This window comes from Juglans regia, chromosome 11, assembly GCF_001411555.2.
Source record: "Juglans regia cultivar Chandler chromosome 11, Walnut 2.0, whole genome shotgun sequence".
Lineage (NCBI taxonomy): Eukaryota > Viridiplantae > Streptophyta > Magnoliopsida > Fagales > Juglandaceae > Juglans > Juglans regia.
In genome coordinates this window covers 33,412,042-33,428,404 of record NC_049911.1, presented here as the reverse complement: position 1 = coordinate 33,428,404, position 16,363 = coordinate 33,412,042, and the positions used below count along the sequence as shown (strand labels likewise).

Below are 16,363 nucleotides of genomic sequence, written 5' to 3'. Positions count from 1 at the left end.
TTTATATCTTATCACCCCGAGTAAAAGCGAACAACTCAAATGAGAAACACAATTTGAAATGAAAATGGAAAGCTGTAACAAGAAAGGGGAAACCAATGATGAACAATGAAAAAAGGAGAGACGTACGGGAAAACTCATCAAACCCACCCCACCTCACTACCAATCCATTGTCAATATTGTATAGGGAAATACTCTAGTCACAAAGAGATTACATAAAAGTAATCCCATAAACTGACGTGACTTGATATGATTCGTCAGATTATAAAGTTACTTTTATTAAAAAGTAAATTTAACGGATCAGATAAAATCACGTCAGTTTATAAGATTATTTTTGTGTAATTACTTTGTAAATATAGCAGTCCATCTAATGACAGCACATGTGACACGACCACGCATATGAAGAAAGCAATAAACGAATTTGATTTTTTTTTTTGGAAAAAAAAAGGACTATTCATCTGCATCAAAAGCACTGCTGTTTTCTCGGAAAATAGAAGTAGTCCACACACAAGGCAGAGAGAAGCAGCATTCCAAATGAAGTTCTTTTCCGTGTAAATCAAACAACTCTTGCCAACTAAAGTACACATCAACCACCTTTGGCATTACTCATTGAACCCCATACCAAACAACGTTGGAAGTATCGGTAAATATATATTACATAATGACAAGAATAGAAATTAAACGAACAGAAGCATTTAATGGAATATCACATGCCATGCCATTTTACAAGGGTTCAAACCGTGAATCACGGATCAATGACATGTTACAAATACGAATCCACCTCTCTTCCACATGAGAAGCAACAGATGGTTATGATCTATTGTTATCTATTCATCAAAACGAACTAGCTGAAAATGCAGCCCATCATTTTGCAGCTAAAGAAGAGCCATTGACCACCCCACCATGACGCCATTAGTTTAGGTGGTTTTGCATTGCTGCCAAATCAGTAGTTATAGGAACTGATCCGTCTGTACACTACTAATGTACAGAATCCAGTTCGTGCGCCCATATCTTATATATGAAAGATAATCTGGAAAGACACAGTAGGGCCGGATCCTAAAAAAGATAGGAGCTAATTGTATCCTGATCGACCCTCTTTTCTACCAAGAAACCGATCTGGAAATCTGAGTTGTTCGTTTAAGATATAACTCTCTTCGTGAGCATGTCTCGTCACGATTCTTAGAGGGTGGGCTTCAGTGTTAAATACCCATTCATCCAAAGAGATGAGTGATGGAGGTGAAAACAGGAGATAGAGATACTTGAGAGTTTCTGCTAGGAAGAAGCTCTGCATCATATTGTCTTTATCGCCTGTATTTACCTGAAAAAAATTGGGCAAATAATGATTAAATGAATATTTCAATGCAAGGAAAAAAAAAACCATATGGTAGATAGATATCACTCCACTATCAAAAGCTCGGTTACTTATTTTGAATCAACAAATCAGCCAATGCTTTAATAGTCTGGTTCTAAAAATAAAAGGGAATTTACTTGTCAAAAACAAAAACAAAAACAAAACAAAAGGGAATTAATTCACAACTATAACTTCATTATCCGAATAAGACTACTTTTATTTGTTCCCATCCTCTGTATTGTTTTATGGGAATGAGATATTTGGATGTTCTGACTTCAAACTCAGTATCCAGGAATATCATATATCCTGATATTTTCTTTAGTTGCCATCAAATTAAACATACATCAGATTACATATACACTTTTTTTTTTTGCCATTTTACTCTTTTCTAAAATATGAAGTTGGGTATCAAAAGAAAGCTCTAAAAAAGGAGAAGAGCATAATAATTTTAAGAAGAGAAATGAACATTAATTCTGCCAAACGGATCCCAACCAAACACAGCCAGCCTGATCATACGAATTCAAACCATCGTAAAAGGGAAGAATAACAAATAAACCAACAACATACACCATCCCAATCTGTATGATAACAATATGGGGCACGCCTCAGTGTGCAAAAAGGTGCAGTACACCACCATGAAACACAGGGAATGGCAGAGGGATTCAGGTAAACTAATTCTTATGTTTCCTTAAATGTTCTCCATGGTTAAACTCTCAAAAACATATCATCAACTCTGCTTCAATTGTTTTTATAATGACAAGATGAAAATTAGAAATTAATAATAAAGAATTCACAAACAAAGATCATCATAAATATTCGTTTGGAAATGCTCTTACATCTTTGAGTCCAACATATCCTATCTCTCCCCGAGAGTTCTTTTCAAATGCTTGGAAAATGTTCCAACCCCATTCTTGATATGTCTTGTTCCCAGTGAAACGCCAGAGGTAAAAGAGCGATTCAACTGTCTCCGGCCTCAAAATGTTCCATGACGTACCAACACTCATGTCCTACAAAATTTTATTATGCTAAGCACATCTAACATATACATTTCACTGTAGCATGCATGCAAGAAGAACAGGAATAACAGACCTTCCCAGTGTGAAAGAAATAATTCTCTCCAGCCAATTTTGTAGTTGTAGACTGGTAGAAGTTATAACACGTCCATGCAAGCTACAATAAACAAACCAAAGAGAATTTAGAGAAAGTGAGAAAGGCTAGGGGTTGTTTGGAGATGGGATTGTTTCATCTCATCCCATCCCATCTCATCTCATCTCATTTCTTTTCCAAATATCACTCAAACACAAACATTCTTCAATTTCAAATCTATAACTTTTTCATCTAATCATTACAGTTTTCCCAAACTTCCAAACAAAACACAAAAAACAATTCAACTTTTTCAAATCCCAAAACAAAAATAATATTAAAAAATTATATTCTAACAATATTTTAACTTTATAATATTTTTATTCAACATTTTCTCCCTCATTTCCCAAAACCCCATAAAACATCTTAACTCAAATCATTTCACTACTATTCACAAACTATTTCACTACTATTTACAAACTATTTCACTACTATTCACAGATTTCTCATCTCATCTCATTTCCCAAGCATCCCAATAGCACCCCAGCCCATAAGATTCTGGTCAAGTGATAAAACCATCATTTACTGGTTCTCAAACAAAAAAACGAAACCTATCATTTACCAGTCAGCTGTAAATTTCCCAAAACAGAACTTAAGGATTGAAGAACTGTAGAATTGGCAAACCATATAGTATTTCAAGCTAAAGATCTGCTCTTTGATTTCCCCTTTTGATTACATTGCATTTCAGCTGTGCTGCATTGTATGTTGCTGCAGCTTCTTACTAAAGAATAATGATTCCAATTCCCAAAGACAGATTCATACCAATAAGAACCTACTTCACTTTCCTCCTGCCCAACCGCAATGCTTGCCCTTGTTTCAGAGAAAAAGCAAACTCCACTTAAATGCCTTCTTAAGCATTACGGAGGAAAATAAAAAGGATTTCCCATTACTGACCTCAAGTTAATCACAAAGATTTCTAAGAAGCATTCCATTAATGCGTTTAAAAGGTAAGGGAATATTGAAACTAGGAGTTAAATTGGGAAGAATTCTTCAGGAAATGTTCCCCTTTGGCTCATGAACCTGGCTTCAGATAGACAATCAAGATGGGGCACTTGATTATTAGATAAGGGTACCCAAAGTAGATAAGGCTCCTACAATGAATAACATTACAGACATCCAAAATCCTATTAGCTCCCTTTTTGCCAAATTGAATTTTCTAACATCACCCCCATAACCTAGGTTTTCTCGCAAATATAAATCAACAAGGAAAGAAAAACGAGAAGTTCCCAGACAAGTGAGATAACATCCACATAGCTTATCATCCCCAACACACCTTGAAGCCTTTAACTAAATCTCCTTCATCCATGGATGCAACTAAATGCCTTCACAGCATGGAATATAGCATCTTGGAAGTAGGTGGCTAGGCCTTATTCTGAACTGATTTTTTAGTTTCCTTTAAAGTATACTTGCCATATTCGCAGGAGTGGACAGGAGTGGAGACATAAGATGTAGCAATATCAATATACCAGGAAGGATCAACCGCAATTTTAAATTAGCATCAAACTGAGAAAAGGATTTTTAAAGCAGCGCATGGCACCATATGGCAAAGAAGCTTGAAATGGAGGAAAGAGAGAGACAACACTAAAAAACATCGGATGTGTGAACCTTCAAAATTTCAAGAGCCTTACTTTTAAATATTCTAATACAATAAATATTTAGCTTCTTGAAATGCTGCAGAGCTGCTTGATCTCTAATACAGGAAAAGATAAAGGGTGTGCATAGAAGCTTGAGTACAGGTATCCCAGGTTGATATAAAATATACTTGGAAATGTGCATATACACTCTCACTTAAGGATTAAAATACCAATATCTTATTTTACTTTAAAATCATTCTACCTTATTTTCTTGTCATTTTGTTTTGTTTCTTTAATAGGACAATCATCTAATTCCAATACAAATTCATATGCCCAAAACTTTTCAGTAAAAAAAAACAAATAAAGCCAGCTCCACCAAAATACTATTATAAATAATTTTTAATTGATACCTCTTCCGCCAAGGATAAATACTTCTCAGCTTCCCCACCATCATAACCAAAAAATCCTAATGCAAGCATTCCAGGAGCAAAGCATGCTAATTCATCCATCTGCATACATTAAGAAAATGATGAACCCAGGACCAATTGTTGCAACTTTTTCAACGAAAACTCCAGAAATTTCTCTGTTTATTCAAAACACAACCTTGTCAGATAGCAAATTTCCAGTCTTTTCACATAGGTATGCAAAGGAAGATGGTGTTGTTCTGCGAACCAAGCCTTGCAGACCTTTCATTGATGTCTCCCACATTTCTCTGTCCCAAGTGTTTGCACAAACCAGTGAAGGGGGTACCCCCCATAGGGGGAGATTTTGAAGAAAAGAAAAGAAGAGAAGTAAACAGAGGCTAACATCACAGCATTGATGGTGTACTCCAGCAACACTTTATTTAATCATTAATAAAGATTAAATTGCCAGTTAAAAAAACACCACAACATTGATGGAAAACAGATAGAGTCTACATGTTCATGCATGCATGTGACTTATCTGTGTTCTGGTATTTAGAAATTCAATGAAACATGAGGTAGAATCGTGTGCTTTTTATGGTGAGGCATGGTAAGATCTCATTGATATTACAGTGCCAAATAATCTTTAATACTAAATTATTAACATAACAGAAATGCTACGTACAACCGGCATATACAACCTTTGTATAACCGGCTGAAAAATTGGGTCCCACTTTAACCTTTTCTTCCTCCCTCTTTCTCTCTCTCCCCTTTCCTTTTTCCGTCTGTCAATAAAAACTTAGATACTTGATGAATGTTTATCGGTAATTCCATGGCAGCCTCTCTCTCTCTCTCTCTCTCTCTAAGCCCTCCGTAACCACACTGCACCACCTTCATCTCTATCTTCCTCTGACTCTCTATCTCGCACGGTATCTCTCTCCAAAACCCGCCCACGCTTCTCTCTCTAAGAAACTTGCAAACGGTGGGCGAAGGGTGCAAGCTCCAGATTTCAAGTCTGAGTTTTATTATTGTTTCTTTTCTTTCAAACTTATCAGAATGACATGGCCATCTTAGTAAGTGGAAAGTTATTAAAATGAGTCGTTTTGGGCCAAATCAATATCAGAAATGCTACTTACAACCCATCGCTCCTTGATTTTGCTTGGAACAGAAGCAAAATTTTCTTAAGTTTCAGACACTCTCTCTCCCTCTCTCCCTCTCTCCCTCTCTTGATTTCTTCCCTTCCACTGCCACCACCAGCCAGCCACAAGCCATGGCAGGCCATCACTCACAAAAGACCCAAACCCGCTGCTAACCTCCATTGCAGTGAAATTCAAGTAAAAAAACCTGTTCAAACAGTGAAATTGTCCCCGTTACTCGACGAAGGGCTTCGATCAGATTTTGGGCAAACGAAAAACAACGTCAAGCAAACCAAGAGTCAAAATTTTGAACAAAAATGTGTGCAAATTTGTTCTCTTTTGTTGTGCTTCATGGTTCCGTGAGGAGATTTTGGGGAAGCTAAAGTAAAACACGCACCCTCTGCGTCCTCTGGGGGTTCATGGTGGTTGCTGGGGTTGTCTTGCACACGAGTGGGGAGAACAAAAAGAAATCTGAGGGGGAGAATGAGTGAACGAAGAGAGAGAGAGTGTCTGTGTCTGAAACTAGAGAAAATTGAGAAGGAAGAGGACTCTATATCTGGTTGGGTAAAGAGAAAATGAGAGAGTGGGGAGAAAGAAAAAAAAAATCTGAAGGGGAGAATGAGTGAACGAAAAAACTGATAGAGTGATAGAGAGGGAACGAAATGAGAGAGTAGGAAAAAATAAAATTTTTTATGCAACCGGTTACGCGGGGATTCCCCCAGCCAGTTGCAAGTAGAGTTTTTGTTAACATAAAGCAGTTGTGTTTGAGCTCCTCGGTTTTTCAATACATCAGCATGCCTGCTAACAATACCATACTGTTTTTATAATCCTAAAAGCTTCAGTGGAATGGTGGTTGGGCATTTTTAAAATCTTACAACCAATTCAAATCTGAGTACAACATAAAGAGATGCGGCACTGAATGCATATCTTGCACTACGAGACAGTTTGATGTGTAAACTCTTATGAAATGGCAGAAAATCCAGAGTTTAAAACAGTGTCACAAAGAATTGATGCCTGATGTCTAAATGAAACAATATATTAAAGCTTCTAACCTGTAGTACTTTACGGGTTCCGTTTTGTTCCCTTGGATCCAAGCCTTGAGTAGATATTCATAAAAACTGTATAAAGAGAGATGCCCAAATCAATTGGCAGTCTACAAGTGTACAAAATTGCAAATTAACTTTCTTAAAGGTGCCAGTCAAAGCAATAGAAGTAAACTTGTTTTCACCTAAAAAAATATAGGAGGTTTCCAAATTTAATGAATCGTGTAAAGACTGACCAGTGCTCTACACAATACAAATATTCTAGGGATCTTGACACCTAAAATCATAATTCAACCATTTTTCGGTACCGTTAGAAAGACTAAACTCATTGTTATGTATTGCCATGAGCAAATTTCATTACCCAATTCTATATATGGAGAACCAAAATCCATTTAGAACTCACATCACTCCTATTTATGATCTCAAAACTTCTAAGCCACCATTAATTTGAACCAATTCAATTATTCATCAAAAGTTAATTGAAATAATTGCTAAAAACTTTGAAAAGACTCAGCCAAATACAAATAGCTGAAACATGAAACCCTAAGCACAATCAGCCACAATGAGTATTGTAATGAATAGCTCAACAGTATGGCATCACTCACATATGCTGTAGCTAACCAGCCTAACTTGAGATTCGCATGTATCAGTTGTTTTTTTTTTTATAATTTTTTTTTTCATAGGAACTGAAAGGGATTTGGTGGGTGGTATTCACTGTGCCATGGAAATGCTAGCAAGGCAAAGTGACTCAACTTCCTTGCACAATACTATACCCCTTATATGTATTCCCCAATAAGATTGCAATAATTCACCCTTGAATCCATGAGTATTCCAATCAATAGCATCCCAAATAAGAGGCAACTTCAACAATCTTAAACAAAGACGTGAACACAAGGGGAGAGAGAGAGAGAGCGAGAAATATCTTTGCATCCGCCGTTTCAGTAGTAACAATACTCAAACTTGAGAAGTCACTATCATAGTACTGAGTATAGAAAGACTTTCTGCAAGTCAATATTCTATATATACGTCCACAAGTTCCAATACCTATCCCCCATAGCACCAAATGTAATTGTTGAGTATGCCGATGTTCCTGTGTGAGGGTTGATATATATGGGGAGCAAACCATCAGTAGGAAAGGTTTTATAAAGCTCTTTGATGACATTCTCCACCTGAAATATTAGCATACCATCAATTGATGTCAATGAAAAAGAGGTAAAACTTATTCTCTACTCCTATAGTTGATGCATCCACGGAAGATTAATTGCTATTACTTTGCAACTTCATAAATTAAAAGATTTATTGTGTGGCTAATGTACTTCCTTCGGAGTCTAGGATTAAAACAAATTTTATTTTGAGTCATTAGTTCATGAGTTAAAAGGTATTTTTATGTGCAGGGCAGATCTGAAATTTCACAACATCACTCCATGTAGATTTAACTTAGCGTTAAATCCTAGATCGTGTATGATCTAGAGTATTCAAGAACATGTAATAGTATTAGGAGCCTTTTTATTGGGATGTGTTAGGTCTTTAGTGTATTAGTAGTTACATTAGTAGTCGTAATGCTACCAGTATAAGAAAGAGTCCTCATATATGTGTTTGACTTACTCAGAGAAATCTGAGATGAGCTTTTAGGAGTCGATGACTATTTTGTGTTTTAAATTAGGGTCCCTATATGTCTGTTTAATGTACAAGAAAGTGTTCTTCTCTCTTCTCTCTCTTTGGCATTCTGTTACTATTAACAGAGAAATTTTCTTGAGCATATGAAATATAAAGATACAATGATTTCACAATAATGGTACTTGGCTTTACAACTGACTGGAACAAGTATAAACTGAATTCCAGGTGATGGTTTTAGATGACATATAAGTGTTATTGAAAGAATACCTTCTCCTGGTACTTGGGATCTTTTGTCCTTTGAGATAGAGCAATAAATTCAAGCTGTTCTGTACCAGAATCTGCGAGTATACTGTTTCCCTAGAAACAAAGAAATGTTCAAACTCATCAACAAAGTAAGAGTCATCAGTAACTAATAAAAAGGGATAAAAGAAAAAGTAGTAGATGGTTACCCCTGCCCACATGGGATTATGTGCATTCCCATATGCTAAGTTAATTCTGTTATATGGAATTCCTGAAGGTGTATTCCAAGCAGGAAGTAATCTATCTGCAATATCTCTAGCCTTTTCAAGGAAAACTTCATCGCCAGAGAGATCATATGTACTAAGAAGTCCACCTAAAACTCTGGGTGCAAAAAGGGTAAACAAGGTCGGTAAGAAGCAATGGATGTTGTGCCTGCACCTGCCTCTAGTTGAACCAAATTAAGTCCTCCAACTTGACAGAGAACACAATTGTAAATTAAAATATATATATATATAGATTAGACCTTCCAATGCAACCTTATGGTTGTCTCAAAAACGCTAGCATCATAATTCTTGTTGAAGTCCAATGAGTTTGCAACCCACCTGCAAATTTATCATCATAGATTCTTTAACATGGGAAAAACTATTAGGAGATGAAAATTTGGCTCTGTGTTGGATGAATCATCAACAATAGCAGAAGCTTCAATGAAAAAATGAAAGGCACATATCTGTGGATTGAAGACAATGTGAACTATGATGAAACAATGATAACTGAAAAAATGTACCAAAAGAATGCAAACTCACTCTCTAGCTCTTTTGAACTGCTCGTCAAGGCCCATTATAAACAATGTATCAAGGGAATCTACTAGAGTTGCCCCAAGACCACCAAAACTATCAATACCATTCTTGGTCTGTGGCTGTTAAGTGGTAGCAGAAGTTAGATACAAAAGAAGCAAAACAGACACAACATACAAAAGAAAACACAACAAATCCAAAGTTTGGAACGTGGTGTGCAGTATCTTGCGACTAAAATGCAAAAGAACACAAACCCTTTCAAATGTAAAGTCATATATACTAATATCACAAGCGTTTTTTTATTTTAATATATAGTACTTATATGAGGATATTAAATGTAAGCATACCTATTAATGAAGAGTGTTTAGGCTCTGTCTCAGTGTTAGAAATATATGGGCAACCACCAAGTTACTTAAGTTATTAGTAAAATTTTACAGATGATCCCGCCCCATATAATCAGCCATCTGCATCTAGAATGACCGAAAATAACTTCAAATAAAATTCTGATCTACTGGTCTGTCTATCACCAATTACACGATCAATAGTTTATACACCTTATAGTAGAGTGGCCAAGTAAAGCATAGGCTTTGACACTTACCGAAAAGCATAAAAGTATCATGATGCACATTACAAAAACGAAAGAAGAAAAACAAAACAGCATCAAAGATTAATGTCAAGGAGTAAAACAATGGTTCTACCGCACCTGAAGTTCATCATGACCCCATGCATACTTCTCATAAGATGTCCATGCATGAAGCATGGAATCTTTTACTTTCTGTCTGCGTTGAATGTTAAGAGGGTCATCCTGAAAAATGTTCCTCTTATTGAGTTTAGTGGTTTTATCAATACTTGTGATGCCTACACCCGAACCTTTTAGATCAATCTTTAAATCTTCCAGCTGCAAGTACGGAGATTGCATGCGAACAAAACGATGTGAACCAAGGTCAAGTAAAACTAACTTAGCTAGGGAACAAACAGTGCGAAGCAACAATTGCACACGTCTCACCTGATTTTGCAAGCCTCTCAGTTGTTTATATAACCTGGAAACATGTACCTAAGGATCATAATAATCTACTCAGTTAAGAAGAACAAAATCACAATTTTACAAGAGACCCAACATCATTTATGCGAGAAGCAAATAGAGCCGTTTGAAAGAATTTTGAGTACCTACCTGGTGTTCTCTGGTGAGGGTTTGGCGGTCCCACACAAGCCAGGTAAGAGAAACGAATGCGATGAAGACGAGTGCAAGCCGTTGCGGCCTTTTCAGGTAATAGCCCGGGTGAAGATATCTCCACAACCCACACCCCGACCCTGACGACGACGCAGAGGAAGATTTCTTCGCCATTGCAAATCAAAAAGTTGAAAAAACGTTGTAGAAAATGATGCAATGAGGCAACTTGTGGTGGTTTTATGGGGTTGATCGGAACGGTTTGGTGATTGTCATCAACTCGATCGTGCCAATCGCCAAAATAATTATTTTTTTTAAAAAAAGACCAGAATTGGATCTTTGAAGCTGGTGTTCAAAAAAAATAAAAACACTGGGGAACCTGAAAATGAGATTTTTTTTTTTTTTTTCCCCTTTTCAGACAAAAAAATCTATTTTCACTGCCATACCCGTCAATGGTAAACCTTGGAACTGAGAATTTGAGATGTATCTACATTTGAAGAGAGAGATAGAGCGATGGAATTGTTGGAAGTTTTCTCCCTTCTTTTTAATGGATAATGAATGGAGCTGTTGGTAGAAGAAAGTTCAGAAAAGTTTCAAGAAAAAGCTTAATTAGCGGGTTTGACTTTAAAATCCGCGACTTGGACCGTGTTCAGACCGTTGGGGATGCTGAAACGTTATTGGCTAGAGTCGTTGCCTGCCCCTGTTTTAGCTGCATTGAATTTTCGTATAATTAATTAATTATTACGCGAATTTTAAATATTCAATTTTGGAAAGAGAAATATAATATCTATTATGAGAATTACGAGTCTTTAGGACAATATAAAATATTTAATAAATACCATAAAATCTACAAAACTCAAGTCTATTTCTGAAATCAAAGTCATAAAATTCGAAGAATTTTAGGATGTCATTGATCGGGTGGGTCCAAGACCAAGGACAAGATCTGGACCATGTGCTGGAGGCATTTTCCAACTTACAAGAATGAGAGATTCTTCATTTTATTATCGGTTCGTGATACATACGGTCGTGAAATGTATAAATATTATATAACCGATTTGAAAAAAAATGAGATCTATTATTAAAAATTTAATTTCTTTTTATATAGATCTTATATTTATTTATTTTTTTTAAAAGAATTATACAGTGCTTACATTCTCACGACTGCAAGAATCATTTCTCGAGAAAGAAATAGCAGAATGTCTACAGCATCTGATTGAAGAGCCAGGCTACAAATGGTCAGCTTTCCACGCATACTTGCTTGGTTAAGATTCTTGATAGACAGGTCCGATTGAATCACACCCCAAACAGCTTACTTTAGATACCATTTCTCTACCCATCCTCCTCTGAACCTGGGAGCTTCCTCTTAAGGATCTCCTTCTCCTTCCTTAGTTTCATGATTTTCAGTTGAAGCGTTTCTACAAGCCGACTTGAAATCGTATCTCTTTGATGTTCAACCAGGTTTGTTCTGCTGATCAGCACTGCAATGTACCAGATGTATTATTTGCATTAGGTACCAAAAAAAAAAGGTGTCATTGTTGCATTATTAATCGCTCTGTGGTAGAGATGCAGCATAATTGGTAATTTGGTTTTGTTCATGTACCCAGGACTCCTGAAAGAAAACCTCAAGCCAAATCATCCTTTAGGCCAAGCCTTAATTTATAGTATGGAAATAAAACTGTCTGAACAAGAGGAAATGAAAGCAAACACACACTCAACCTTCCTTCTCCAGTTCCTGGAGTTTCTTGCTTAATTCATTTTTCTCTTCCTGTTCAATCATAAGACAGTCCTTCAGATCCTGAATCTCGAGGTTATCTGTCAACAACATAGTTACCATAGCTATTCATATCCCTTCAAATGAAATCTGGTAATTGAACCCCTATATTTAAATAAGCTTACTTAGGACCTCACATTTAGATTCCACATCAAATTGGATGCGGTCGAATCTCTTTGCAAGAGTCTGTATATGAGTTTTATGCGCTGCTAAATCTTCGCGGAGGAGATTTATGGTTGCTTCACTTGTTGCTTTTTCAAGCAGGAGGCCCCTGGTTGATATACACGAGAATCATTCAAATGTGAAAGATAAACACATTTGAGCTAAATATTTGAACTCATTGGAAACTCACCTGATTTGACCCTCCAAGAGTCCAACCTTTGCGTCATAATCTTGCTTAAGCAAATCTATGGCTTTCCTGTGTTCCTGCTTACATATCTCAAGTCTTATACCGGTGCTTATTATTTAATCAGACAGATTCTAAGTATGTGCATCGTTTTCAGTATTGGTTTTAGCCCCAACAGATATTTGAGAACACTAGATAGATATTATAATTTGATATCTTCCTTTGTCCTCTTTGGTTTACTCAAGGATTCTTAGGAAAATTTATCTTAAACTGATTAGGGAAAAATATAATGTTCATCCTCCAACTAACTTGTATGTTACAGTTGACACTCAAACTATTGAACTTGCACTCTCAAACTACTTAAAGGTTTCAATATATACCTTTTGTTAAGATCCAACCGTTAAGAGTGTATCACATCACCTATTTTTCTTCTATGTTAAAGGCTACAAATAGATGAAGGTACTGTTTATCAGTTTTTTATTGTTGGAAGGTGCAATGTGTCAGTCTTTTACATTACTAATCAAAAAAATAATGTCACTTTTTATAATTGGGTGATGCTAGGATGCCCTCCAAATATGCCCCAAAAGTGTTTCTAGTGTATTTTGATTTTTTCTTTATGTTAAACAAACGTACACACAAATTCACTAGTGATAACTTTTTTAAACATTTTATTGAAAAAAAAATACAAGGGCACTTTTGAGGGCACATTTGGAGGATACCCAAGCATTTTCCTTAATTTTGGGTGAAAATTATATTTTCCCCTAGACTAACCAAGGCCAAGCACTAACACGTAGAACATAAAGAGTGGACAAATGGAAGTGACTTACATCGTCTTGATGGAGACGTTCATCACTCACTCTCTTAAGTTCTTCCCTGAGGCTCTGACATTTGGTACGGCGTTCAAGCTGTATTTCATAACAATAATTTATTTATCAAAAGAAAACAAAGCAGAACTCAAGTTTAGGCCATAATTGATAAGCACTCCATGACTATGTTCATCTTCTTATTTTCACCCTGCACTGTCAGAGATGAATACTAACAGAAATATCCAAAAATGCACACCTGCTCAGCAAGATTATTTAGAGATTCTGTGTACAATTTGCTCAGTCGCTCATTCTCTGCAATATAACAAAGTAATTCGATTGACTTTCGAAATACAAGATGCAAGTTTCCACTGAGACATTTTGGCGTGCATGCCCAGGGGATCAACTAGATTAAGGGCTGCCAGAGAATGGTTCAGAGATGTCTGAAGTATTGCCATCAACTAGATTAATTGCAGTTTTACTTGTACTACATTTCCTTTATTTATTTTCTTTTTTCTTGATTAGCACACGGCTATCAAAGTTTCCGATGAATTCATATGAAGATGTTGTAAAAATATTGTTACCGACATGGAACAGAACAAAAGTGAGGTGAACTGTAACATTTACAAAAGTAAGCTTGTTTGAGACCTTGTAAAATGCAACGGAATCCAAGAAAATGAATGCGAGACCTTAGGACAAAAACTCAAAAGAAAAAACTCCTCAAACTTGAAGATCGGCGATTCCGCTCTGCATTTTACAATCTAAATTCCATCATTATTGGCAACAACACAATGATACATTCAGAAATATGAAGATCGGGGGGAAAGGCAAAAAAAAGAACATGAGAGAGATTCTATATTCGGTTAGTGACTGTTGCTATTTCCATCCATTTGAAAACCATTTAAAACTGAGTTTTGGAAATACGAAAGCAAAATCGTCCAATCTACTGAACCAGAAACTACACAATTCTTTTTGCTTACTTTAGATTTAGATTTTTATATTTCGTGAACAAAAATAAAACATGCATGACGAAAATGTTGATGAAATTTTCCTTCCTTCGTTTATATTTTGGGCAATCAAACATATACAAAGCAACGGAATGAAACCAATGCAGCTTTCCATAAAGACTTCGACAACAGTTCAACGAAATGTACATGAATGAGACCCATGAGGCAATCGCCAGCAAATCACGATAGAGTGCTTTTGGAATCGCGATTCTAAAGGACAGCTAACCTTGCTTGATATTATTACAAGCGATTTCTAGGACTTCACGCCTCTTCATCTCAGCGATACAGTTCGATCTCAACGACTGTATTTCTGCAATGCTGCACTTGAAATCCTGAAAGAAATCTCGTGTGAATTGAAGTCTCAAATAGCAAGTCATTTAGTGATTGTTTGCCCAGGCAAATTTACTGGAAGCTACGATTTTATGAGCCGTTTGGTACCCCAAAAAAGGGAAAAAAAGAGAAATAAGCGCACCAGCTTTTGAGGTTAAAAACGCTATCTCGCTTATTCAAGCCGATTTCTGTGTCATCTAGGATCAAAATGAGTCAAAAAGCATATCATGCAAGGCTCCTTTTGGTTGCGGAAAACATGTATTAGTCCTAATACTGATATAAGAATGTGAAATTAAGATCTGCGTTTCCTCCATTTTCCCTTGTTTTCTCGGCGACCAAACGGGGGAAAGACAAAAAGAGAATAAAACTTGAACTAAGGAAGCGAATGATGGATGATGTTACCTCGAAGATCTTACCGAAATTGGAGAGCAGGGAATCCATTTCTTCGTCACTGGTTGCCGCCATTTTCTTTCTTTTTTCAAATAGTCGAAAGTGTTGATATAAATGTTTATATGATATTATTTATTTTAATATTTGGATTTTATAAATAAAAAGAAAATAATATTATACTGCTTAAGTTTATTCCCTTAATTTGATTGCTCATATATATATATATATATATATATTTTACTTAATGATTAAAGAATTGATTATTACTGTATTTATATTTTTTTTAATTTTTTAAAAATATTTAAAGATATTTAAACAATGTTGGAAAGAAAAAACAAAAAATTAAAAAAAGTGCAAGTTGCACTAGGATCATGTCTAATGGTCAAATCTGGATGGCATAGTAGCACAAATCGTAACATTAAAATAATTTAAAATATTATAATACTTTACATACCGACTTAAAAATAAAAATAATTTAATAAATCATCAAGCTTCCTATTATACGTTTTTAAACATAATAATTGTTAGACAATCGTATTAAGACTAAAAATGACGATTTTAGCCGTATTACTACTTTTGATCCTACATGGTAATCTGTGGATAAAAATCAAATCAGATTAGTTTGAGAAATGTATAGAAAATCTACCACTTATTAAAATCATATCACATTATAACCATTAAGATCATATCACATTATAATTTTTTTTTTTTAATATATAACCATTAAGATCATATCACATTTCTTATTTTTCTTCACAAACCACCTTAAATATTGCAACTTAGTGTTTCAAATTGGGGGGACAAAATAAAGATTTTGATAGTTTTTTTTTATTATTATTAAAATGCACAAAAGAGCAATAGTTTTGAAGAGGTGGTGTGTGACTTTGTATACTGTTAAAACAATATTTTATGAATATATACTTCCAAGAAAATATAAATCCCGATGACTTTTATCCAAAGTTTGGTGCCCATCTCGTATTTTTATATGCTGAACAGGATTTTTATCCATCCCATAGAAGGTCAGCATTAGGGTTTATGAACAAGATGATTATTAACATACCCAACAATTCTATAAATCGTATGCCATTGCAATTTCAGCATCATTCTCTGAGCTCAGTAGCAATAGCAATAGCACCAGGAGAACTTACTCATGTCGCCTTTTTCTCAATTATGGGAATGTGAAGTGCATGGATTCAAATGGTTACCGTTATTCCATTAGCTGAACACGAGCAAAATTTACCTGTGTATTAGA

At 35.6% G+C, this 16,363-nt stretch overlaps 2 protein-coding genes across 3 annotated transcripts; both read right to left on the bottom strand.

Annotated features, from left to right (window-relative positions):
• Positions 1–572: 572 nt before the first annotated feature.
• Positions 573–11,056, bottom strand: LOC109003082 (mannosyl-oligosaccharide 1,2-alpha-mannosidase MNS1-like). The gene is made up of 14 exons (XM_018981053.2): positions 10,468–11,056; positions 10,303–10,350; positions 10,000–10,194; positions 9,306–9,418; positions 9,039–9,104; positions 8,712–8,883; positions 8,530–8,619; positions 7,690–7,814; positions 6,655–6,720; positions 4,669–4,777; positions 4,476–4,574; positions 2,438–2,518; positions 2,185–2,355; positions 573–1,315 (listed from the first exon to the last, which is right to left on the bottom strand). Exons 1-14 carry the CDS (start codon positions 10,639–10,641, stop codon positions 1,070–1,072), a joined length of 1,755 nt encoding a protein of 584 aa, XP_018836598.1. The 5' UTR covers positions 10,642–11,056; the 3' UTR covers positions 573–1,069.
• Positions 11,057–11,126: 70 nt separating this feature from the next.
• On the bottom strand, positions 11,127–15,186 carry LOC109003085 (protein At-4/1). 2 transcript variants are annotated; one of them, XR_004797631.1, is made up of 9 exons: positions 15,124–15,186; positions 14,618–14,723; positions 13,644–13,699; positions 13,409–13,486; positions 12,588–12,661; positions 12,373–12,506; positions 12,181–12,276; positions 11,616–11,942; positions 11,127–11,173 (listed from the first exon to the last, which is right to left on the bottom strand). XR_004797631.1 is itself a non-coding variant. In XM_018981057.2 (8 exons), exons 1-8 carry the CDS (start codon positions 15,184–15,186, stop codon positions 11,794–11,796), a joined length of 756 nt encoding a protein of 251 aa, XP_018836602.1. In that variant the 3' UTR covers positions 11,601–11,793. The 2 variants fall into 2 exon arrangements, 1 of the variants encoding a protein (XP_018836602.1); XM_018981057.2 differs by lacking the exon at positions 11,127–11,173 and having other exon boundaries at positions 11,601–11,942.
• Between the last annotated feature and the right edge of the window lie 1,177 nt (positions 15,187–16,363).